The sequence below is a fragment of the Dermacentor albipictus genome, chromosome 9 (genome assembly GCF_038994185.2).
Source record: "Dermacentor albipictus isolate Rhodes 1998 colony chromosome 9, USDA_Dalb.pri_finalv2, whole genome shotgun sequence".
NCBI lineage: Eukaryota > Metazoa > Arthropoda > Arachnida > Ixodida > Ixodidae > Dermacentor > Dermacentor albipictus.
This window is the reverse complement of record NC_091829.1, coordinates 101,278,806-101,304,415: the sequence shown is the minus strand read 5'-3', so window position 1 is coordinate 101,304,415 and position 25,610 is coordinate 101,278,806. Positions and strand designations below refer to the sequence as shown.

The following is a 25,610-nucleotide window of genomic DNA, read 5'->3' as shown; positions in this document are numbered from 1 at the left end:
CTCCTGCGATGCGCACCTTGGACTTCGAGCGGCCCCTAGATTGAGAGCGCCCTCGTTGCACGGAGCGCCCACGTGAGCGGGAGCGCGTTCTAGAGCGGGAAAGACTGCGCGAGCGCGAGCGTCCCCTCGAAGAGCTCCTCTTCCGTAGCGCTGACGTCAGTGCCTGGCTCACCTCACGTGCCGCGTTGGCACCCTTCTTGGTCTTGCCAGTTTTCTTCCGCCGACGCCTTCGGCGTCTCTGCCTGACGACATACGGCGTTTGGAAGCGTTGCTCGCACTTAACATCAGCCGTTGGGTGAGGGCCTCCGCATATGCCGCATTTCGCCTCACACTAGTGGCCTTCAGTGGGGGACGCGGCTCCGCATCCCCTGCACTTCTTAACACTCGGGGTCGGGCATACATCGGCCCTGTGGCCCAGTTCCCCACAACCGTAGCACACGTCAACTTGCCTTCTGTATAAAGAGCAGGGCAGCATGCCCGCTCCACACATGACAAAGTTCGGCACCCTCAGTCCGTCGAACAGGACGATAACCGTGGTGGTGGTCTTGATGCGACGCACCTCCAACGCGGTGGGTTTCCGCTGGTGTACGATCATGGCGCGGAGCTGAGCGTCGTTGAACTCGATGTCGACTCCCCTCACAACACCCTTGCATGTATTGTCCGAGGCGGCCATGTACGCGGCCACTTCAAAGACCCCTTCGCGCAGGTGGATCTGCTGAACCATCGCGTAAGCACGCGCGTTCCTTTCTTCTGGCGTTGAGACGACGTAGATGTTCTGCACGTTGTTTGGGCAGACGATGTCTTCGCCAACCTCGTTGGGTGAAAGCGTCGCCGCCATAGCCAGCGCTTGTGCCACTCTAATAGTGCTGATCTTTTTCACGTCGAGACCACCCCTTGGACTAACGATGATTCGAATATGGTCCCGTGGCAGTCTCGGGAGCCTTGAGGCTGCGGCCAGCTTCTTCAGCGCGTTCCGCGGGGCTGCCGTGCGGCGGCCGCCCCTGCCGCCTCCCTGCTTTACCGGGCTCGGCGTCGACTTGAAAGTTTCTTGCCTTGCCTTCTTAGTCTTGCCCGTTGCCGTGGTCCAGCCGGGGCACCTTGCTTCTTCGGGGGTGATTTCTACCCCCTCCACCATCTCGACTTCGGGCATGATGTCCCACCACACCGGAGTTAGGCCAAGGCCTAGCCCGTACTCCTCACCAGCGTTAACCCGTTAGGGTTAGAACCGCCCGGCGTCGCGAAAAGTTCAAGGTCGTTTAAAAGTTTGAGAAAAGCACCTACCGATATAATTCCGGTATCGGCTTGATCCCCGCAACAAACTGCGTCGAATGATGCACAATGTTCAGGCGTTTTCGCGGACTGTACCACCGAAAACATTTGAGGAAACGGGAGCCGATGTTTGCGCGTCCGCACTTCTCGGCGCCCCCTGGCGATCCCCGTGTCTTCTTGAAAGATATATTTTCTTTGACTTTGATTGTGAAATTTATTTTTATTTTTTTCCATGACGGGCAGAACCGCTAGTATGCGGCATGCTCGCCATCACAGTTGAGACAATGTGAAGCGTTCTTGCACGTTTCAGATGAAGGTTCATTGTCACTACACTTGGCACATGTCAGCCGGCCTGAACAGTTCTGTGAACTGTGGCCGAACCCTTTGGCACTTAAAGCATCTGAGAGGATTGGGCACGTTGCCTAACACGGAGTTTGTTATAATCGGCCTCGATGGACTCAGGAAGGACACTTGAGCCGAAGGTGAGTATCAGTTGCTTCGTCTGGATCTCTTTGCCATCACGCCTCATTTTAATTCGTTTATCATTTATGACATTCTGTTCACTCAAGCCCGCCAGCAGTTCAGCCTCAGTGAGCTCCATCAAGTCATCATCCGACACAACGCCGCGAGTGGTGTTCACAGTACTGTTACTTGGGTCTCCCCAAATGACACTGCTTTCAGCAGTTTCTCATATTGCTTCTGATCGCGGAGCTCCAAGAGGAGATTACCGCTTGTCATCCTCGACGCCTTGTATCCTGTACCAGAAACTTCCGTAAAATACTTGGAAACAAGGAACTGTGAAATGGTCGGCACTGGTTTGTCTGGTTTTTCCGAGTGAATTACATGGAAACGATGGAAGTTGTGAACTTCACGTCCGAAAGACTGAAACACATCTTCAGGGAACCCTCGTTTCTGAGGGCGATCACGGAGCTTAAGAAAAGCTGTTCCCATAAGTATTCATGGGGTTTACGGCCGCGATGCCGACCACCCACCATGGAGCCCAACCGGGGGACGTGACAGAAGTTCCTGCAGGAGAAGCCCTGCTAACGCTAGCCGTACATCGCTGCTATAACCAAATACAGCATAACCAAGGCTGGCTAGCCACGCAAGGTTAACCCTCACCGCCGGAAAATTCGGAAGTGAGGAGAGGTGAAGAAAAGACAACAAATATGAAAATGAGAGACAAAGACGAAGATCGGAGAGAACATCGCATAAGGAATACCATACCATACCAGAACAGGAAAAGGCGACTGCCGATTTCCCCCACTTGGGTCAGTCTGGAGGTGCTGTCTTAAAGGTCCGAACACGCGGCACTGGTTCAACCCCCAGGATCCCCCTTTCCCCAGACATGGCTAAGCCACGCACGGAGACACGCGGGAGGGTCCAACCCTCGTGTGCTCGGGTACGTGGTGTCCCAACACACCAAGCGCCTGCTGACGCAGACGCCCCTGCGGGGCTATATGCTATTCGTAGTTATAGCTGTATATAGCATAAAGGCAAAACATACAAAACATTTATATTACATTTAAACCTCCAGCAGCGAGTGTCCATATAACCAGTACAATTATCTACCTAGATAGCTTGCATAATGTGAAAGACCGCAAGTCTAATTACTGTCCATTGACCAGTACTTACAAATTTTGTATAGCTTGTATGTAGACAATAGTTCAGAAAAGTTGTAAGTCCATCGCTTCATGGACTCTAGAATGTCTACAGAGTGTTTACAGGAAATGTGTATAGTCAGTCTATAGACCATAGGCTGCACAAGTGTAAAGTCATAACTCCATAAACATTCTGTACAGTAGAAACATTCCATAGACTATAGAAATAATCAATAACCAGTCTATAGACATCTTACGGTGAGTAGTCCACTGAAAGTTTGAATTACGATCTCTATAGACGACGTATAGACACTATATAAACATAGACATCTTGCAAAGTAATCTAAAATGTGTAAGGTACTAAGTTCATAGACAGTTTATAAACTAGTCCAGAAGTAGTCTAAAGAAAGTCTATGGACTTTGTAGACCCATTTCTATAAACTTTAATGGACCATCTAAAGAATTCTAAGGCACAGGAACAACTTGAGAAATCACGTTTAGTTATTTGGCACATTTTTTTTTCTTCTAAAGTAGTTACAGTTAGCTCATCCCGGTCCTTTTTTCCCTACATTTACAATTAGACCTTCCTTTAACATCTCTCCGTCTCTCTCTCTCTCTCTCTCTCTCTCTATGGGTAAAATTTCTGAAGTTTCAGTTTATTCATCGCTTGGGCGGTGTATTTTTCTACGAGCACTAGTTATCAAATTCTGACTACCTTTCTATTGGATTTCTTTTCTTCCTCATAGTCAGGCCCCTTTGCTGCAGCACTCGACTTCAGATACACCTGTTATGCTGTGTAGGATTAATAAAATTCTTCCGGGTTAGTATTTTCACCCAATAAGAAAGGGTGTAGCTGCCCTGGGAGCCAGTCATTCCTGACAAGATGGCCCTTCTTCTGGTTATATGATGCAACCTGGCAGTGTCGACGTCACCATCCCTGGTCGGCTCAACCGAGAGGAAGCACCCAAGGTCGAAGACAAAGAAGAAGAAACAAACATGGCGAAACTCGGATCTGACCCGCCAGCCGGCGCCGCTCAGGAGTCGCAGGTGGGCGACGCGTCGTCGTCGTGCGACCAAGTGTCAGGCGGGAAAGTCGTAGACGCTGATTCGCTCTCTTCCACCGTCGTTGAGAACGTGAGCGGCTACGTCCGCCTACCCATAGTCTTCGTCAACATGGTGGTCGTGCTGCTCTGCCTGCTCGGCTTCTGGAGCTCCTTGTACACGCTCCTGACGCACTCCTCCGCACCTCCCGGCGCACCGGCTCGGAACTTTGTCGTGGTGCTCTTCGAGCGGCCCGAGATTCCCGCGCTGTTCCTGTCCAGTGTGGCGCTCGTGACCGCCTCGTTCGGCTTCCTCGGTGCCCTGCGCGAGAACGTCACCCTGCTCACCATTTACGTGCGCCTGCTGACCACACTGGCCGCGATTCTCGTTCTGTTCGCGGTGCTTGTGTTCTTCCTGCCGTCCGCGGCACGTAGCTACGCCGAACGCTCGGTGTCGCGTGACATGATCGCCGCGTACCGCGACAGCACCGAGCTGCAGGGGTTCGTCGACTGGATGCAGCTGGAGTACCACTGCTGCGGCATCTCGTCCGAGGGGTTCCGCGACTGGAACCACAACCCGTATTTCGCCTGCAACTTGAGCAACCCGAGCCGCGAGCGATGCTACGTGCCGGCGTCGTGCTGCCGCAGAAATGCGACGTCCGACATCCGGCCACCGGACATCAAGTGCGGACAGAACGTGTTGCAGGTGAGGTGGCACCGATGGTGCTCGTTGTATTTCGAGGTGCTATCGATATTATTGGCCCTTTCGAGAGGGTTTCGAGCAACACTGTCGCTCGGACACCAGCTAAACTATGCAGCAGCTGATCTGGCTGTAGAAGTGGAAAGCTGTCGACAATTAAAAGACTTCTTGGTGGACTAGCGGGTGCGTGCGCATTTGACAGCACACCTAGGGGCAAATGCCTACAACGCGCGCTGAGAAACCCCCTCCGTAGTGCCTAGGCAGAGTCATATATTCAAGAAGCAAAAGCCCCCAGATTTTCTCTCTCGCGCCCACTCTTACTCGCACCTGCGCACAAACGGCTGGCGATCCCTCAAATGAACGTCTCGTCTGGGGATGTGGCGCTTCGCCAGGAGCGTTTCCTCGATATTTTCGTGCTCCCGACGGAGCGCTCCCAAGCTTTTCCGCACCAGTTGTGCCGTCTCGCCAAGCACACGTCTTGGGTTTGGCTTTTATGCATAAAATGTTTTTAAGAAAGCTCGAAAAATCGAAGAGCTACATCATAACATGCAGCTATATTGACTTCAAAATCTTTGCTTTGTGGTTGGGGAAACGCCGAGGCTGGTTCCCATTACAAAACTGCTGTCTCGTTTTACACCCGAGACTTTATCTCGCCAGAACAACCCGGTCGTGCGATTAAGCTTCGCGCAACCAAACAGTAGGTTACGAAGCATCGCAGCATCACCTTGGTGGCAGCTCTTGCCAGCAGCCCATTCGCGCGGCGAAAGCACGAAAGGTAACAGCGCAGCTGAATGCCCCACTAGCTTATGAGCCACTTACGATCACTAAGCGTACGACAGCGATAAAGCGAGAGCGCTGTTCCTTCTCGCTCTCTTTTATCCCCGTAACCAGCGAGCGTCTGCGAGCGCCGTTGATGGCAGCGCTGCGATAGCGGAGTGTGGCTGCTCCAAGCACGGTTGCTGCGGCTTAGGAACTTCTGACCAAGACTGTACCAAAATATATAGGAAAATTTTCGCTCACAGACAACTCCGCCGACGCTGACACCGGCATCGGGTTTGTATGCGACACGGGGCCCTTAACGATATCGCGTTACAGCAGTGCCGAACCTGTCCCGCGTCTACCTGCAGTGAGCGATGTCGTCGCCAATGAGGTTTCTTAAAGAGCGGCAAGTATGTATGTTCGTACTGCCGCATGCTCATTGACCCACGTTGGTCCAAGGGTTAGTTTCGAACCCCGTTACCTCACCACAGCAGCTCGATACGCTACTCATTTGGCCATTGAGTACACGGCGGCCAAGGTAAGCGGGAAAACGGTTAGACACAAATGTACAAAATGGGTAGATAGATGGTTCCACAAAAGTGCGTGAAGTATCCAAAGAATGCTAACGCACTAAAAGAAGGAAAGCAATTTTGTTTATTATTCATGGCACTTTTCTTCGCGGGGAATTAAGCAACATTTATGGCAAAAGCCTTGCGTTGTGTGCCTTGCGTTGGCGGTGACCTTGGCAAAACTGCGCCGTGACGAAAGATGGCCGATGCCGCAAACAGTAAAAACACGTCAAGAGATGCTCGGATTGGCGTCACATTTCTCAGGGAGGTTCCTGTAACCACAGTAAATTAGTGGCTTTGAAAAATGTTACATTTCGGTCTCGGTGGGGATGGAACCCGGCACTGCGGGGTGGCCAGACCAGCACCCTTCCCTGAAGCAACGGCTGCTCCATGGCTCTGGCTTACTAATTGCGTGCCTATTGCGTGCCTGACTGTCTAGCTGACTAGCGCGTGCGTCATTAGGCGGCAAGCAATGGAGGTGCGCGCATGCTCTCGCTGCTCGCGAGAACGGCCCCGCAAGTACGTCACAGCGCCTTAGTGAGGAGGTCGCCTTAGTGCCACATGAGCACTTCCCATTGCGTCTCGTTATATATTCCAAGAAGTCTAGCCCCGAACGCGGATAACTCCATGTATTACCAAAGGTGCAGCAGCCTTTCACCTTTTTGCGTTACATGAGTGTAACACCTGCCGAACTTTCTATTCGCTTGTTGCAAGCCTGCTATATATATATATACAGTCTAGCCCGGTTATAACGAAGTCGGCGGTAATCGGAAATCACTTCGCTATATCCGCTATTTCGTAATATGTGGACTATGAAAAAAAAATGCAAACATGGGCATACCGATTTATTGCCGCTGAAAAAGTGGTCCAGCGTCCCCTGAACACGTTTCGCGAGTGCGGACTTCAGGATTGCGGCTTCCATACCATCCAACTGCGAACCAAAGATCTGGTCGAACTCCGGACTCCCGCATGCACAATGCTGCCGCGCTTTCTCCCTGCCTTGCGCACCGCGGCATTGACATAAAACAAAGCGCGCGCTGCCACACCTCCTGCAGACTGCAGTCCAGCCGTGGCGCCGACTGCCCGGGAGAAATAGAGAGCCGCGATTGGCCAAGACGGCCGCTCTCCGCGACGTCATCAAAAAAAAAAACATCGTCTTTCATTTTTACATCTTTCCCCTGCGCGGCGTGCTCTACCGCTCTACGCCGCGATACCGTTCAAGGACGGCGCTACACGAGACCGGCGTGCCATGCGACGCAGCGAAGCAACCTTTCGCCCCGCGCGAGAGCAGACGACGCCACGAATGGACGCCGTCAGCCGAATTTCGCTCTTATTTTCGCTGAAAAAATCGCCTCAAGGACGCAAAAATGTGTTGATTGACAAATTAGTTTTCGGTTGGTAATAAATCTCTTCGTTATATCCGCTGACGCGCTCTTATTTATTTCGTTAAAACCGGACCCAAAATGTATGGAAAATGCAAAAATTGGAATGGGATATTGAAATCCCTTCGTTATAACCGCTATTTCGCTATAAGTGGCTTCGTTATAACCGGGCTAGACTATATGTCAAAGAGTTTATTCAGACAACGTGGTACAGACAACGTGGTATATATATATATATATATATATATATATATATATATATATATATATATATATATATATATATATATATATATATATATATATATATATATATATATATATGTATATATATATATATATATATATATATACCGCATTTTCACGATTCTCAGCACCCCCCTCTATATTCGTGACAAAATTGGGAAAAAAGTTTGCATGCGAATCTAAGCACCCCCCTATTTGTTAGGAAGAGCGTGTAGCCATGCCCGCAAAGCGTGGTTGCTCACTCTGTCATCGAGCCGGAGCCGTCGGAATCCCGAAGTGGCACGGCGTCCGCGGCGCGAGTACGCCGTACATACGGACTGTACGGCTGTACGGCGAAAGCTGCAGCAAGCGTCCACATCAACCATGGCAAAGTGGATTTCGGACGCGTGGAAGCGGGTCCAAGTGGACGTTGTGGTCAGATCATTTAAGAAGTGCTCGATCCCAAAGCATTTCGACAGAACGGAAGACGACGTGTTGTGGGATACCGAGAGCGGTGGTTCAAGCGGTGCGACGAACTTGAGTGGCAGTGATAGTAACTGGGCATCCGACACAAGCGGTATATAGGTTCACTGTCTGCACCGATTTTTCCTTTGAATGTCTGCAAAATAAAATGTTATTTCTCGCACCCATCTCGTCGTGATGTCGCAGCGAAAAGAGGGAGGGGGAGTCATTCTAGATTTTTCGAATCTAAGCACCCCCCCTCACTTTGGGCATCGCGAGCGTGAAAAAAAGGGGGTGCTTAGAATCGAGTAAATACGGTATATAGATGCACTTCCCTTCTGATGAAACTTTCAGATAATAGACAATGCTCGTACTGTGCTATTTCTTGCTGGTTATCGTCTTCTTTTGCGCTGCTTACGACACGGCAGTGGGTGCACACTTACATGTTCCACACACGTGCCCGACGGCGTTGCAGGTGTCAGACCAGGCGGCTTGGGCCCGCGTGAACACCCGAAGCTGCGCCGACGCCTTGTCCAGCCGGATGCGTGACCACGCCTTCCCAACCTCCATGATGTTGCTCGCACTGTGCCTTGCCACCCTCCTCTTAGTGGCGCTGGCCGTCGCCACGCGAGACCAAGTGCAAGCACTGTCCGAAATCTACGACGTGTACTACAGGTCTGTGCGCAGCGCTCTGCGTTCGTTATTTGGTGGCGTCGCTCGACCGCGGCAATTCAGGAGCGTATCGAAGCCAGGCTGCTCCGTGTTCCCTGGTAGAAAAAACACCGCGCGCAACCCTACGGGGACGATCCCTGTCTCCTCCTATTCGGTCGGCATACAAAACTTTGCATCGGCGTGAAGCTTCGTTTCGCTGTAAGGGCTAGTCGCCCCTAAGGTTTTTGTGAGAGTGAAACTTCGCGTGTGCACATGCGCAAATAGCGCTCAAGATATATATCATAAGCGCTATTTGCGCGTGTCGTCGTCGTCCTCTGTACATACGACTCATCGTGTTGTGCGAGTGCTATTTGTGTCTGTCGTCGTCATCATTTGCACCTACTATTCATCACCATCTTTTGGATCGTGTGGTGCTTAGGCTCTGGCTAGCGCGCCTGCTCTGAAATAAAAGCATCGCGTCGGTCGACGTCTCACAAGTTGTGTAGCCTGCTTCGATTCCCACGTCCTCTTGCTATTCCGATACCCCTGGAGCTCCGATCGGGTCGTCGTTTGCTCTCGCCAAACGCAGTGATCGCAGAAAACAACCCTTCCACTCGTACTACGACCACCTCTGCTCAGACAGCTAGGCCTACCCGGACTGTGAACGCCAAACAACGAGATCCTCCCGTTTTTGCCGAACTCTGCGGTGACGACATGGAAGATTGGCTCGAGCACTACAACAGAACACGTGACGTCAACAACTGGGACGGCACGCGCAAACAACGCTTTGTCGTTTTTACCTCACCGAAGTTGCCGAGACCTGCTTCTTTAACCACAAATGTGACTTTTCGGCCTGCTCAACATTGACCCACCAATTTCACCAGATATTCGGCATCTCTCCTGGACGCTCCGAGGTCGCGAAACAGAATCTGGCAAAGCGCGTGCAAGTACCGGACGAATCATAAACATCCTACAACTGAGGACGTCCTCGCTCTCTGCTGCCGCTCACAGAGTGACATGGCGGAAGCTGACCGCGTTCGCCACGTTCGTAAGGGCATCAGCTCACTCTCCCTCAATGTTCTCGTCATTCAGAGCCCAAACAGCATTCGTGGTATTATCACCGCATGCCGACGTCTTGACACGCTCCAGTCCATTCCCCTTCCACCTGCTTCTTGCGACACTCGTTTCCACGGCGACGCCGAGTTCCGAGCGCTGATACGTACCTTTGTCAGGGTGGAATTTCAGGGACATCTTTCTGTACCTGCGACGCTCGCAACCGTTCGCCACGCTCCTTCAGGATTGCGTGACATCATCAAGGAAGAACTGGCGTCGATGACGAGCGCAGAACTTGACAAATCCACTGGACCATTTCGCACACCCGGTTATGCGGACATTGCCTCCCGGCCTACCTCGACAAATCATTCTCTACTTACATGCTTACTGCGACCACCTGGCTTCGATGGAAGCGAATACTTCTGCGCAACAGGACGATTCTCCTTGGCACTCGTCGCGCCCTGTTTGCTTCTACAGCGCTATTCGTGGGCATATTTCTCGCTACGGCCGCCGGCGTCAGCAAGATTCTACGCTACCTTTGAGCGAGACAGCGCACCTAGGTTTGACTCCTACGTTCCCGGGCGGCAGCAAGATGAGAGGCGAAGCTACCCTACCTTTGAGCGAGACAGGGCACCTAAGTTCGATTCCTACGTTCTCGGACCGTACACAACCTCGTCTGGTCGCTCTCGCTCACGTTCCCTGGACATGCTTCGAGCTTCCCGCTCGCCCAGGCTCCGCTCTCCTTCACCTTACCACCTTTCCTTATCACCCTTCCGTGCTGCTTCCCATGTTGTGGACACCCCTTCGGAAAACTAGAGGCTGCAGTTTTTTGGAGAAGAAACTGCATTATATCGTACTGTCACAATGCCTCCTGCTCGCCCTGCCAAGTTACTCTCGGTCTGTGTCCCCGCCTCATTGCATCAGTGGATTGTATTATCGCACAGACAAAGAACGTATTCTCACCATCGAGTCAAGAGACATTGTCAACGGAGACGCATTGGCTATATACCTCCTCAGTGCTGCATTTCTCGACGACTCGCCATCGCCTCTTGCTTGGTCCGGTTCTCGTGTGGCTATGCCAGCTTCACCGCCTGTAACACAACGCCTGAGCCACTACTATTGCCGGAAGGGCCTACTGTAGCCAACCTCGCCGACGTTGCGCTAGTATGTGTCGTCGCTGTTTCGCCTGCCTCGTCCTTCACGCATTGTATACCTCCAGAAGGCCACTCTTATGCTATTCAGAAATGCTTCTTGTGCTACTAGAAGGCCACCTTGAGTGCAAATCTCAATTTGGGCCAGGACAATGTCCTCCTCGCCATTTTAATAGAGCACGAAGCTTGTTTTGAAGTTTCTTCGCGAGCCTTGAGTGAGACCCCTGTTACTCATAGGATTGAAACACAGTTCTCGCATCATTCGTCGTCGCCTGCGCCGTGTTTCATTATTTGGAACGAGACCTTATAGAACAAGTGAACGACATAATCACACACAACATTATAAAGCGACCAGCAAGCCCTTGGCCTTCTCCTGCAGTGCTTGTTAAAGAAAGGATGGTTCGGTGTGCTTTTTCACCAATTACAGGGCGCTAAACAAAATTACCCGTAAGGATGTTTATTCAGTGTCTCGTATCGACGACGCTTTGGATACCTTACAAGGTCCCGAGTATTTTTCGTGCCTCGACTTGCGCTCCGAATATTCGCAGACCCCGATGCATGAGCCTGACAAAGACTGAGTTTGCTACACCTGATGGAGCTTAACGCATTGCCTTTTGGTTTGTGCTGTGCACCAGCTACGTTTCAACGTGCGATAAATATATACAGTACTCCGCGGCCTAAAATGGAAGACCGGCCTTTGTTACTCGCACGACATTGTCATATTTTCGTCGAGTTTCTCGCAGCACCTACAACGTCTAGACGAAGTTCTCGCGTGTCTAGCAAAGGCTCGTCTCCAACTGAATACTGAAAAGTTTTCGTGAAAATGTTCGCATCTTCTCTATTAAAACAGATTTATCTGTGCGACAGAGTGCAAAGACAAAAAAACACGATGACCTGAGTCGCGTTGTTCAATCTACACTTTATTTGGATGTGCCAAGCCAACCAGTCCAATTGAGCTGTTTCCCGTCCCTTGCATACCACCGTGTAGCGCAGATCGTATCATTAATAAGCGTGTGCTGACAGCCAGTTTGATACAACGAAGCGCCACGAACAACGTTCTTGCGCTTCATCGATTGTTCACATTCGCTGTGTAAATGTACAATATGGCGCAAAAGCAGTGTTGCTATTTGTTTCTTCAGTGTATCACTAACCTGCCGCTAAGACGTGTCTCAATTTTCGCTTATACTGTCGAGTTATTACTAGATATGGAAAGTGAAATACAGGAAGCATAAATGGTGTAATATTCCTTCACCGAAGCGCTTCATGCTCGTCTAGGGTCCGTTAGCATAACTTTACCAGCAGAGTAGAGAAGGCTTTTACTTTACTAGTATGGTTGCAAAACTACTGGTACATGTAAAATTCTGCGTTCACCTTGAAATGGTAACGTTAAAAATCTGGCACGGTTCAAAGGTACACCGCTAATCGCATATTCTTATCACAATGACGCACTTCGCTCGAATTTCCTATCGTTGGAGCTCGTTCAAGGAACGCGCTTGGTCATGCTGTCGACGCGTTTAGGACAATTACACGACATTAACATACGTCAACTTGTGCACTGCCGGTCCTCAGATCCACCTTAAAGCTCCTTGCAGGGTTGAGTTGACCGAAAACCTTGAGAAAGAGATGCGGGCAGCTTAAATTCACATGAACAATATTTCCGTGAACAAGGCCAAGTCTCCGCTAGGGGGCCGTGGAGTACTGACGTGCCTCACATGGGCTCCTGCGTCTTGCGCTCATTTCTACAGAAAGGCCACTCACCCCTTTCATTTTGCACCGACAGAATCGGCAAGCTGCAAGGAACCAGCGGATACCACCTACTTTAAAAGTGAGTGCGTTTTGGTCAAGATTTCGAGCTTTATCTTCACCGACCATCCCGTGCCTTGCTAAGCCTAACGCCACGCGAGACCCCACCGGCCCGCCGGGGAGAACCGCCGTCGCACGTGCAACAGGCACACGGTGCGCGTGGAAGGAGTTCGACAGCGCTCGCTGCCGCACGTGCGTGGCACGTGCACTGTGAGCCGAAGAGGAGGCTCGGCGCTCGCAGGCGCTGCGGCTGACAAGCAGACTTTGAGATGAGCCAAGAAACACCCGCGACGGACGCGACGTCAAGCGAACGACGAGAAGAAACCAGCGCAATGCATACAGACTCAGCGGAAGAAGCCGACGTCGCGCAATCTTGGACCTACGATAATAACAGCGGCAGAACCATAGACCTCAACGACCAATGGCTGACATGGGAAAGGAAAGGCATGAAGGAAATCACGCGCATCAAAGCCCCCGCAGTGACCCAATCCACACAACAGCCAGCCATGCCGCCACCGCCGCGCAAATCCAGAATGCCACCGCTACCTTTGGACGACATCAAGATTGTCTACCGCCCACAAGCTGGCCTTGAACTCGCCAAATGGTCACTCGTCGCAGTCACTCACGCAATCGGAAGATCCAGCGGAATATTGCAAAAAGAATTCCATGACAACGTGCGAGTACAAATGCAAAAAGAAGAAAACCTCATCATTGCAAGTACAGCAAACAAGAACTACGCTCAAAACTTAGCCAAGGTCACTAACATACAGCTTGGAGGCAACATCTACAATGTAAAAGCCAACTCTCGTCTACCCGAAGATGTCAGCAAAGGTGTTATCTACGGTATCACGCCTGGGACTTGCAGTGCGGAACTAATGGACGGAATTCGAGTGCCAGCACGCTATACAGTCCTCAACGCCCGCATGCTCGGACAGTCCACGGCGGCGGTCATCTATTTTGAGGGCCCACACGTCCCCTACAACATCATTTATCAGAGCGGCGACTACCGATGCAAGCCCTACCGCAAATCAGTTCAGTATTGCCGAACCTGTGGCAACCTCGGACATCGTCAAGACGTTTGCCCAAAACCAACCCCAAATTTCTGCTACAAATGTGGCAAAACAAACCAACCCCCGAACCATGACTGCCATCCCACGTGCAAGATTTGCGGAGAGGGGCACGAAACCGCTGGGAAAGAATGCAAGAAAAAGCTCAAGCCCAACCCACCGCCTTACCAAGTAAGACAGCAATGGCAAAACAGGATCCAAGAGCGAGACAGTCGATGGAGCTCCAACCGCGATGAGTTCCCTGAACTAGGCGCTGCCAATGGATGCGCCGCCAACTCAAGTAATGCCTCCAGTAGCACCGCAACAACTAGCAGACCCACGTCAAGGTCACGATCAAGATCGTGGTCGCGTTCCCGAAAACGCGTGAATTACGCTGAAGTGGCCAGTGCACGCGCCGCCAACTCAGGTAACGCCTGCAGTAGCACCGCAAGAAATAACAGACCCACGTCAAGATCACGATCAAGATCGCGATCGCGTTCCCGAAAACGCCTGAATTACGCTGAAGTGGCCGGCAGCTCAGGCAGTGCCAGCGTCGCATCGGCAGAAGCGGTAGCCGTAAGAGCCCTCGAGAGCAAGCTACAAAATCAACAAAGTCTCATAGACAGACTATTCCAAAGATGCAAAGAATATGAACATGGAAGCAATCAATCATTTACAGCGCTAACCACGGATGCAGTTGATTCCGCTATCGAAGCTAGAGTTCAAAAGCACCTCCAGGCTTTCGAGGACGTCTTCACAAAGAACATCCTTGCCCTGATTGAAAACATCACCAAGCCTGTCGTCGAGAAGATTGCGACCCTTAACACCCAAGTGACCACCCTCGCGAATCAAGTCGCCACTCTCACAAGCCAGGTTACCGGCCTAACAGCCCAGGTCAACAATTTCATAGCACACGCAAAGAACAATTATGTCACCAAGTCCTACCTCGACAGCCTTCTCAACACGACCGAGCAGGGTAGAAAGAAGGCTCGCACGAACAGTCGCAATGCCTCCCGCTCGATCTCACCCAACCATGATGCTGCCTGTGAAGCTGAAGATCCTCATGATGGCGACACTTAAAACCACAACAAAGAGCCCGCAAAATACTCTGCGCATCTGGCAATGGAACTGTCGATCCTTCCGTCCCCGGTATGCAAACCTACAAGAACTTGTCAAACTGGACTACCCTGATGTAATTGCCCTACAGGAAACCAATACCCACAACGTCCGACTTCAAGGATACATCGCTCATGCACAAACTCAACGCACAGCCATCCTTACCAAGAAAACTCTCACAACGCAGGAACACGAAATAGAAGACATCCCCATCGAGCACACCCTAGTGGAGATCATACCAGACAGAAAAACGCAGCAAAGTCTCTTTATCGCCAGCATATACAGCCCTCCTCGTGATCAACTTCCGGGATTCGACCACTTTGTCCGTGAACTTAGGAAACGCACGAAAGGCCATCAAGTTGTTATAATGGGAGATTTCAACGCCCCACATACAGCATGGGCTTATCCAAGCACCACGAAGAAGGGAGCGCGAGTGCACGACACTGCTCAACACCACAGGCTAACCCTCTGGAACGACCCATTGCAGGCCACGAGAGTCGGGAACAGTGTCTCCAGGGACACTAGCCCGGACCTTACGTTCACAGCGAACGTCCACTGGGCCGAGTGGAGTCGACTCTCGGAGACGCTCGGAAGCGACCACCACATTATCCAACTTGACATCGCGCACAACCGGAAACCAAACAAGACTGGAGTTGCTCGACTAACAGACTGGAAGTCCTTCAGAGACAACCTCAGCGGCAACACAACAATTGACGACATCGACCATTGGCTCAAGGGCCTTCTCATCACCGCAGAAAACCACACCAAGACCATCCAGCTAAGCACCAACACCCCCGCAGTCGACCCGCATCTCCTTCATCTCTGGGAGGCCAAAAGAAGCCTCCTGAAGAGGTGGAAGAGACAAAAGCTCAATAGAAAACTTAAGCAACGAATCGCCCTTCTCACCATACAGGCCCAAGATTACGCGGAGCAACTTAGCAGGCAAAATTGGCACGCCTTTTGTGACAGCATACAAGGGACACTCAGCTCCAAGAAAACCTGGCATCTCCTACGCGCTCTCTTAGCTACCGATCGCACCAAAACGCAACAGAGGCAAGATCTACACAGACTGATCCACAATCATGCTGGATCGGAGGATGATCTCCTTCGTGAGCTTCAGCAAAAACTTAGCACCGACAAGCCCACTTCATCAGCCACCCGAAAGGCGTACGGCGGTACACCAAACCCAGATCTCGATCGACCATTCACCCAGGCAGAGCTCCACGCAGCATTAGCCAAACTCACTAGAAACACCAGTCCCGGCAAGGACAGAATAACTAATAAGCTCTTACGCAACCTCCCGCAATCTGCCACTACAGCACTGCTACAGTACTACAACGACTGCTGGGAAAAGGGGGACCTACCAGCAGCCTGGAAGCATTCGGAGGTCACCATGATCCCCAAACCCAACAAACCTCTTCGCATCGAAAACCTACGTCCCATTTCCCTCACATCTTGCGTGGGCAAACTCCTCGAGCACATGGTGCACGACCGGTTAACAACATACCTCGAGGACAACGGACACTTGCCGCACACCATGTTCGGATTCCGGCAGCATCTGTCCACGCAGGACGTACTCCTGCTCCTCAAAGAAGACTTGCTTGATTACCTCGATCACAGACGCAAATCATCAATCCTGGCAATCGACGTAAAGGGCGCATTCGACAACGTGAGCCACGAAGCCATTCTCCGCAACCTCGAAGATACAGGCTGCGGAGCCCGGATCTATAACTATATCAGCAGCTTTTTGACGCACCGAACAGCAACAGTAGGCGTCTGCAACCTCCGCAGCGATAAATTTCGGCTACCCAACAAAGGAACCCCACAAGGATCAGTTATTTCACCCCTCCTTTTCAATATCGCAATGATCAAGCTACCGAAACAACTGAACGCCATCCCAAACCTATGCCATGCCCTTTACGCCGACGACGTCACACTCTGGACCAAAGCACCTACTACTGGACAACAAGAACGCAATCTACAAGAAGCCGTAGATATTATCGAAAGATACCTCGGAGACTGCGGTCTCCAATGCGCACCTGAAAAGTCGGAGCTTCTTGTCCTGAGAGCACGGACACGAGGAAGACCACCTAACTATATCGAACCCGATCCTAGCGTCTCGCTCAACGGAACCAAGATCCCTACAGTCGACTCTCTTCGCGTACTCGGACTTCACATCCACAAGGACGGATCAGGGGCGGCCACTCTCCCGCGTCTCCAACGCACACTGTCACAAGTTACGCACCTCGTCAAGAGGATCACAAACCAAAGAAGCGGACTCAAGGAGCACGACACGCTTAGCATAATTCAAGCTCTCCTAACTAGCCGTATCACCTACGGAACTCCCTACTTGAAGCTCAAGCCGGCAGAAATAAAAAAACTCAATGTCGTCATTCGAAAGGCAATCAAAGTAGCCTTGACGCTGCCACCCATGGCATCAACGGAGAAACTCCTCCGGCTCGGCGTCCACAATACATGGGAAGAGCTTGTCGAGGCTCATAAGATCAGCCAACTAGAGCGGCTCAAGCTCACACCTACCGGACGTGCAGTTTTGCGCTACCTCAACTACAGTGAAAGCTACATTGCAGACACAGACCAGAAAGCAAGAATCCCACCTGCAGTCCGGGACTGCATCAGCGTTGCAAGTATACCGCGCAATATGCATCCAAATTATCATAAGGAGCGTCGCCAAAGCAGAATCCGCGCACTCAGCAAGAAATACGGGAAAGACCCTCATACGAGGTACACCGATGCTGCCCGGTATATTAAACGAAACGCCTTTGCCCTAAGCGTCACGGATCACCAAGGCAAAGAACTTGCAGCTGTCACCATCCGAGCAAGAGCCCCTGAGACTGCAGAGGAAACGGCAATTGCTCTAGCAATAAAAACTTGCCCTGAAGTAGCAATAATACTAACAGACTCCCAAGCAGCAGCTCGCAACTATCAAAAAGGCCGCGTATCAGAAACAGCGCTCAAGATACTAAAAAATCACATCGCACGCGCCCCGCTCCCCGACACCTACATCGACTGGGTTCCAGGCCATCAGGGCATGACAGGAAATGAGGCGGCACACGCCGCTGCCCGCGAGCATACCAGCCGGGCTTTCCTGCAATCCCACACTAGGCCGGCCACCAACGTTGATGACATCGCCCTAAAGTACTCGGAGCTTCTGCAACACCACCGACTCAGCAGAAGAACGTACGCTTTGCCACACAAGAATCTAAGCAAGGAGGAAGAAGTCATCCTGCGCCGCCTACAGACCAACACCTACGTGCACGGAATAATCATGCACAGACTGTATCCTACGCAGTACTCGTACATATGCCCCCATTGCGACGTTCCAGACACCCTGCAACACATGGTCCAGGATTGCCCACTGCGTGGCACACCCACAGACCCTACCTCACAAGCTCCACAAGACGACTCCAAAGAAAGCCGCCCCATAGAAGCACAAGAAGAGCGCCCCAAATCACCGCAGATCCATACCATAACCGAAACGTGGGAGGCCAAGCTTTCCTCCGATGACCTGGACGACCAACGCAGTCTCGTCGCCCGGGCCAAAGAGGCAGCCCAAGCCAGAGGGTTCTTGGAATAAGGAATCCTCCCACCTAGGGTGAACCGGGTTCTGACTCGGTTTACCGTTTCGGAAAATAAAAGTTTAGTTCTCTCTCTCTCTCAAGCCCATGCGCTCCGATAAGAACGCCTTTCTGCATTTCATCGGTCTTACTATTCGTATACTACATTAAAGACCTACCCCTTAATTTAACTGCAATAGGTTCCGTTTACTTAATGTGCTGTTACCCTTGCGAACGACTATACTACTCGATCGTATAAACCGGGTGTTTTCTTTTTAGACGATACAGATTTATTTTGTAAGGAAGCTGTAAGCGTAGCGAACGTGGCGTTCTTGCCGAAGACTTCCTAGGCGAGGCGGACATACATTGCCGCTCACAACGTGAGCTTCGGAAGAACATGTAACAAAATTTTACTAATTAGCTTTTTTTATTAGTGCTTTAGGGGCAGTTGTTGAAATGTATAATTTTAAGGCAGTTACATTTTAATGCAGCCTCATTTACTCTAAAATCTTGAAAGTTACACCTTATTGTTCGAAATATCTATCATCGAATCTCAACGGTAAGTTCAGGCAATATCGAAACCGAGCGTAACATGAGCGCAAGAACCGGCGACCCAGTTATCAGATCAGACCGACACGCCCCGTGACGACAAGCATGAGGACGTTTGAAACCGAAAGTCTAGGGCCAGTCGCGGCAGCTGCTGATACGGCACGCTTTGCCTGGCAATCATGAGCCATGCCTTTCTGTCGAGTCGAGATTTCACGTGGCATACGATCATTCAAACTTCACCCCCACGCTTCTTTGCGGGACGCTGCCGTCTGACGTGTAGCGGGACGTACTCAGTCTCGATATTGCCTCAATTGAGCTTTGGAATTTGATGGTGAATATCTCGCATTAGGTTGCGATATTGAAGATTTTTAAAAGATGGGCGCGCATGCAAATGTCACTGCCTCGAAATTTGCCGCTTGGACAAGTGTCGTAAAGACATTCATAAAAGAAGTTAATAAATGATTTTTTCTCCATTACTTTTGTGAAGCTCACGTTATTACCGGAAAAGGGTGTCCACCTCGCTTAGGAACTCGTCTGCAAGAACGCCACAATCTTTGCGCTCATTAATATTTTATAAAGAATGTGTATGTTCTGAAAAAAACACCCTGTATACTGAAGCTGCAACACCGGTAGGGTTAAAAGCGATTATAAAATGTTTTGTTAACCGAACGTGTCCGACGATTACAATACTACCTAATGTGAAATTTGAGCACAGCTGTATATGTATCTTCATTTCGCGATATATTGAGGCAAACAATCTTGAGACCCAAATCTCCGCACCAACTACCAGTGGGGCCAGTGCCGTCAGCGCCTTCTCGGAGGGAGGGGCAGTATGGGAACGCTGGCATGATGAGCGACGTCGGAGCCAGTTGTGGACGACGACGACGAACGCGCGAGCAAGGCACGAGCGCGTTCGCGCGGTTACGCCAAGGGACGGAGACGCTCAACGTCTCGGGCCCTTCCCCCTTAGGTCACTCCACGGCCGCTGTGACCAGCGAGGGTCACCACGTCGATGGCCTCTCGTTCAGAGCCGACACAGTAACTCATGCAGAGGAGGTTATCATCGCTTTGGCCGCCTCCCATCCCACCACTCGCACTGTCTTGAGAGATTCGCGCTCAGCCTGCTCTCGTTACATCCAGGGTTCCATCTCCGCGCTGGCGGCTAGTCTCCTTCGGGCCGCCTCCTGGCGCTTCAACCTTCACTCCATCAGAAGAGTCTGGACCCAAGGCCACACAGGTCTCCCCGGCAAGGAGGCGGCGAATACCACTGCCCGCGCTTCTTTCTTTCGGGCCGCTGCACCTTCATGTCCTGAGTCGGATCCTGGCAACTCGAGCCTCACACACTACAGCAATGTTCTGAATTATTATCGCAATTCGCGTCGACTCTACCTGACCCTAAAGGCTAAAAAGTGCAGCAGATCAACCCATTACCTTTGATTTATGAGCGAGGAAATACCTTGGAAAACCAGGCCGATGCCCTTGGATTACATTTTGTGCGTGTATCAAGTTCCGTAAACTATTCAGAAGCATTCCTTAAATATAAGCAAATAGCAGAACTTAAGTCAATAAACCGTAAATGCAGACCAAATCAACCATACAACTGCCCTTTAATATTGCCGAGCTTAGAGCTGCGTTGAGCTCGTATATGAGCTCTGCACCTAGAGTTGACAAAATCATGTATGACATGTTTAAAACATACACACTGATACACAGATGACACTTCTGGCACTTTTTAACTCTGTTTGGGCTGCTGGATACCTCCCATCCTCATGGAAAGAAGCTATCATAGCACCGGTCTTGAAACAAGGCAAGGACCCATCCGACGTTTCAAATTACCGCCCAAGAGCACTAACAAGTTGCTTATGCAAAACTCTTGGAGAAAATGATAAATCGTCGTCTTTTACATTTTTTTTTAATCGAATAAAATGTTCGACCCTTATCAGTGCGGCTTCAGAGAGGGTAGGTCGACTACTGACCAGCTCGTGCGCCTTGAGGCAGGCATTCGCGATGCCTTTATCCATAAGCAGTTCTTTCTTTCTGTTTTCTTAGACATGGAAAAGGCATATGACACGACTTGGAGACATGGGATTTTGCGAGACCTCTCAGAAATGGGTATTCGAGAGAATGTGCTTAATGGAATTGAAAGTTACCTATCAAACCGTACATTTCGCGTTAGGGTGGGCAATACTCTGTCCAGGCCATTTACACAAGAAATTAGGGTGCCGCAAGGAGGCGTGTTAAGCTGTACCCTTTTTATAATCAAAATGAATTCCTTGCGCTTATCTGTACCGCAGAGCATGTTTTATTCGGTATACGTAGATGACGTACAATTAGGTTTCAAGTCATGCAACCTTTCTATTTGTGAGCGACATGTCCAGCTTGGCTTGAACAAAGCGTGTAAATGGGCGGAGGAAAACGGCTTTAAACTGAATCCTGTTAAAAGCTCATGTGTCCTTTTCACACGAAAAAGAGGCCTATTTGCAGAGCCCAATGTAAAACTACATGGGCAGCACATACCAGTTGTCACACAACACAAATTTTTAGGAGTCATATTAGATTCAAAACTGACCTTCATTCCACACTTGAATCACCTAAAAGAGAAGCGTCTAAAATCAATGTACGTCCTTAAGCTTTTGTCACATACAACATGGGGCAGCGACAGGAAGTGTCTGATGAACGTGTACAAAAGTTTTAGGATTGGATGTATGTTGTTTAGTGGCGCAAGGGCCAGGTGTGGCCAAAGAGTGTCATGACTGATAATGATGTGTTAAGCGCTGATTGGTGAATTACGATGATGGGGTGTAATACCCCTGTCAAGCGGGCAAGTTAAGTGCACTTGCGGGGAGTGCACTTCGGGACCTTGAATCACACTTTAGGCAAAGCGCTTCTTAACGGGAAAACAGAGTGCACTCGCAGTAAAAAAAAATGGCGACAGTCTATAAGAGCGCGTTTTTAAAGATGTAAATTAACAAGAGAAAGCTGCTAAAAAGCGACTGTTTTAAGTAGAATTATATATAAAAACAAACTTCATCTATTTGTCTCAACGAAAAACGAAGATGTATTTTTATTTTAAGTGTGTCGCAAGTCAATGCTGGCCAAGACGAATGCCTAGCCAATCCAAAACAACATGGCGGCGTGCGGCGAGGCAGCAGTTGATCCTGCTCATGATCCTGCTAGAACACAATATGAGCGAGTATATATGAGCATAGATGGCAAGTTCGATACTTAGCTACACCATAGCTACACTGCAAAATGCCACACACACGGCTCAAAGCACGACCGGCACGGTCAGCAGGCTTTCACACCAAAATAAACACGAACTGAATGAACATGGCGACGCCGCAGTGCCGCATCATTCTGGCGCCATTAGTTGCGTACATGATAAATTCGTTTCTTTATTGTGCTGTTTCGCTTCTCGCTAAACACAAATTATAATGTTAAACGCTGCTCAATAACTGAAATGAACTTTTGTGTCCTTTTTCTATGCATCACATTTTGCGTCGTTGAAAGCGTTGGTGGCGAGGCTAGGTACTCCTTCAAACCGTTGGCGGCGAGGCTACGCACTCGGCCAGCAAAGTGCGTTCCGTGAACGTACTCCGACTTTAGTGCACTCATCTGAGAGTACACTCCGCTGCGACGTTAAGATTTGGGAAAGTGCACTTAAAAACCGAGTGCACTCGCCGTAAGTGCACTTAACTTGCCCGCTTGACAGGGGTATAACATGGCTGTAAAGTGGCCTAAAATTAATCGCTATCATAGAAGCATAAAATGATATATAGGTATAAAATTATGACAGTGATAGGTGGAGTGGTCTCTGGGTATAGCACGAGTGACAAGTGATCATGGGGCTAAAATGCACGAATACGGAAATAGCACATATGTCTCCTTAAAGCCTTTCAGCCCAAAGGCTGGGAGGCAGGTGCTTTCTTTTAATGCAGCTACCGCAGCAGAAACCTCTGTTAAGAGGCTGTGCTACGGATCTGCTGGGGCTATAATATGAAAACTATGTACAGCTTTTAAAAATTGAAACAGTGATTGATGTTTAAAGAGAGGTTACATACCTGTAATCATTTGAGGATGAAGTGGAATTTGTTGCTGGTGAGGTAATGGAAAATGCTTTTCCTATTTGCGTCGAATTCCCTACATTGCATCAGGATGGGAATCACGGTAAGTGGCTCACCACATTTATCACACGTTGGTGGATCACCACCTGACAAGAAGTATGCATGTGTACTGTATATGTGTCCTATTCTAAGTCTGCAAAGTGTTACTTCCGTGCGGCGGTTCTTTGATACCGGCGGCCAGTTGCCAAGATATGGCTTGATAACATGCAGTTTATTTTCTGTTTCTTTATCCCACAACCGCTGCCAGTAAGCCGTGAGCGTTTTCCTTAGGGAGGGCTTAAAGTCCATTACAGGGACAGTCGTGGAAGTGTCTGCAGCGTTCGCGTGGACGGATGTGGCTAGCTGGTCAGCCAACACGTTTCCTTCAATCTTGCGGTGCCCCGGCACCCAGCATACTACGATATGCTGCTTGGACGCATAGGTGGTGCATAATGCTAATAGAGAGATACAATTATAGGATTTTGATATTTCTTCACAGTTTTCAATGCGTTTACGACGCTCAAAGAGTCTGTATATATGACTGCCTTTGGGATATTCAATTCTTTAATGTGTTTACCGGCAGCCAATATGGCGTAGGCCTCTGCTTTAAAGATACTTGTGTTCGTGTGCAGAACACTGGTATCCGAAAAGGATGGACCGACTGCTGCGTAAGATACGCCAGAATTACACTTTGTTGCGTTTGTGAAGAATTCAGGACAGGAGTATATGTGCTGTAATTCCAAGAAGTACATTCGTATATGCGCGAGAGGTGCGTGCTTTGTAACAGCTACGAAGGATGTATCACACTCTATTGGTTGCCACTGCCACAGTGGGGGCTGTATAGGCAGGTTGCGAACGTAGTTCCCGCGCCTACTAGGGCGCCCCTCGCGGCGGCGAGCGCGGAACCGGCAGGATACGACCGGCCCGCTTGCGTTCGGAAAGCCTGCATGTGCACTGTTTCGCGCGTAGCTGTTGCCTTTTCTGAGCAATGCCGAAGTGCAACCCGAGCTGTTTAGTAGTGGGCTGCAACAGCACGTACACCAACTCACGAGGAACAAAGTTTTACAGGTTTCCAAGCCGACCGTATGAAGCAGAACGGCGTCAACACTGGATAGCGCTCGTCCGATGGCATAAGCTGTTTTATGTTCCGGTGTTATGCCAAGTGCGTTATAACGCTGAATTCTTTGTCATCATTGCAGGTGTCCCGTTGCTGTCATCATTGCTTTTACAGCAATGATGACAGCAACGGGACACCTGCAGTTAGTGGCGTAGTTAGGTCGTCTGGCACCCGGGGCCCATAGGTCTTCTGTCCGCCTCCCTCCCCCGGGTTTATTCGAGGAAGGCGAGGATATCAACAATTTCCGTGTGTCTCCAGAAGTATATGACACCCCCTCCCCCCCACTGGCCCTTTGCACCCGGGGCCCACGCCCCCTCCCCCCCCCTCCCGTTGCTACGCCACTGCCTGCAGTGCGCACAGGATATGCAGCAAACAAAGTAGTTTGTTCCCACACCGTACCGCAGTAAAGCTGTGGAACTCTTTCCCAATCCTCTCCCATTCAAACAGCGCTAGGGCTTGCTGAGAGATTTGAGGAGGGGTTGCAGCCGGCTGTGCTGGCATACACCCTTCTGCGCCCAGCATATCAACGAAGGGGCAGTGGAGATTACCAAATTTTTGACAACGTGGTTTATTGGAACCTCCTTTGCACGCACTGAAAAATCGCAACATAAAAGTATCGCACTTCCAGTAACTTGGGCGAAAATATTTTCCCAGCGTAGTCTAACACAACTGGTTAGTTCATCCCCTTTTTTTCTGTTTGGGGGGGAGCACCGTTAGAATACCTCTGGTAGGTCTGACGAGTCGTTCGTACGCCTCACGTTCTTGGATGAGATGTTTTGGATTGGTATTTGCCGTCCTGTATGTACAGGGAAACTACCGCGGCGTCCTTGCACTTCCCTGCGATGCCAGCTCGGCAATCGCAGCTTCCCGCTAGGATTTGTCTGCTGTCGCCGATCTTCAAGAATCAATGTCGCCTATAATTTCACGCGTCCACACCGTAGATAACGAAGTAACTTACGCTGAGCTTCACGCATCTCGCTGGTGCATTATTTTTCGTTTGCGGAATAAACCTAGCAGTCACTTCCAATCAGCGCGAGTTCAGCACTTCCCTCACGTCGGAGACGTGCCCCACTTCAAGTAGACGACTTCCTTTCTCTAAATTCTTTTCATGAAAATAGCTATGAAGATCTTGTAATTCCCGAAACCCGGATAAAATTAATATCGGCACGCTGTTTCGCGCCATCGCTACCGTTTGACAGGACGCCAAACACGCAGCGCGGGCTGCTGACGCCGTGAGTAATCCTACCACATTCGCGCAACTATTCGTCAGATGGCGCTAGGGGTCGAAAAGACGGGGCGCCGCCTAGCACTTGCAACGTGCCCATAAGGGGACCTAAGGTGGTATTCAAGCAGGGGAACCCTTGTTTCTTCAGCTATGTCTCTAACACGCAGTGAGAAAGTCTTTGCCGCTGTGGGCCGGTTGCGAAAAAGTAGACAAC

General features: G+C 50.3%; 1 protein-coding gene across 1 annotated transcript in view; it reads left to right on the top strand.

Moving 5' to 3' along the window:
• Positions 1-3,378: 3,378 nt before the first annotated feature.
• LOC139049591 (tetraspanin-33-like) overlaps positions 3,379-25,610 on the top strand; it is a 32,944-nt gene continuing 10,712 nt past the window's right edge. Inside the window, exons 1-2 of the mRNA XM_070525149.1 lie at positions 3,379-4,616; positions 8,483-8,682. Coding sequence (XP_070381250.1) covers positions 3,774-4,616; positions 8,483-8,682 — 1,043 coding nt within the window. The 5' untranslated portion in view covers positions 3,379-3,773. The remainder of the gene's footprint in view (positions 4,617-8,482; positions 8,683-25,610) is intronic.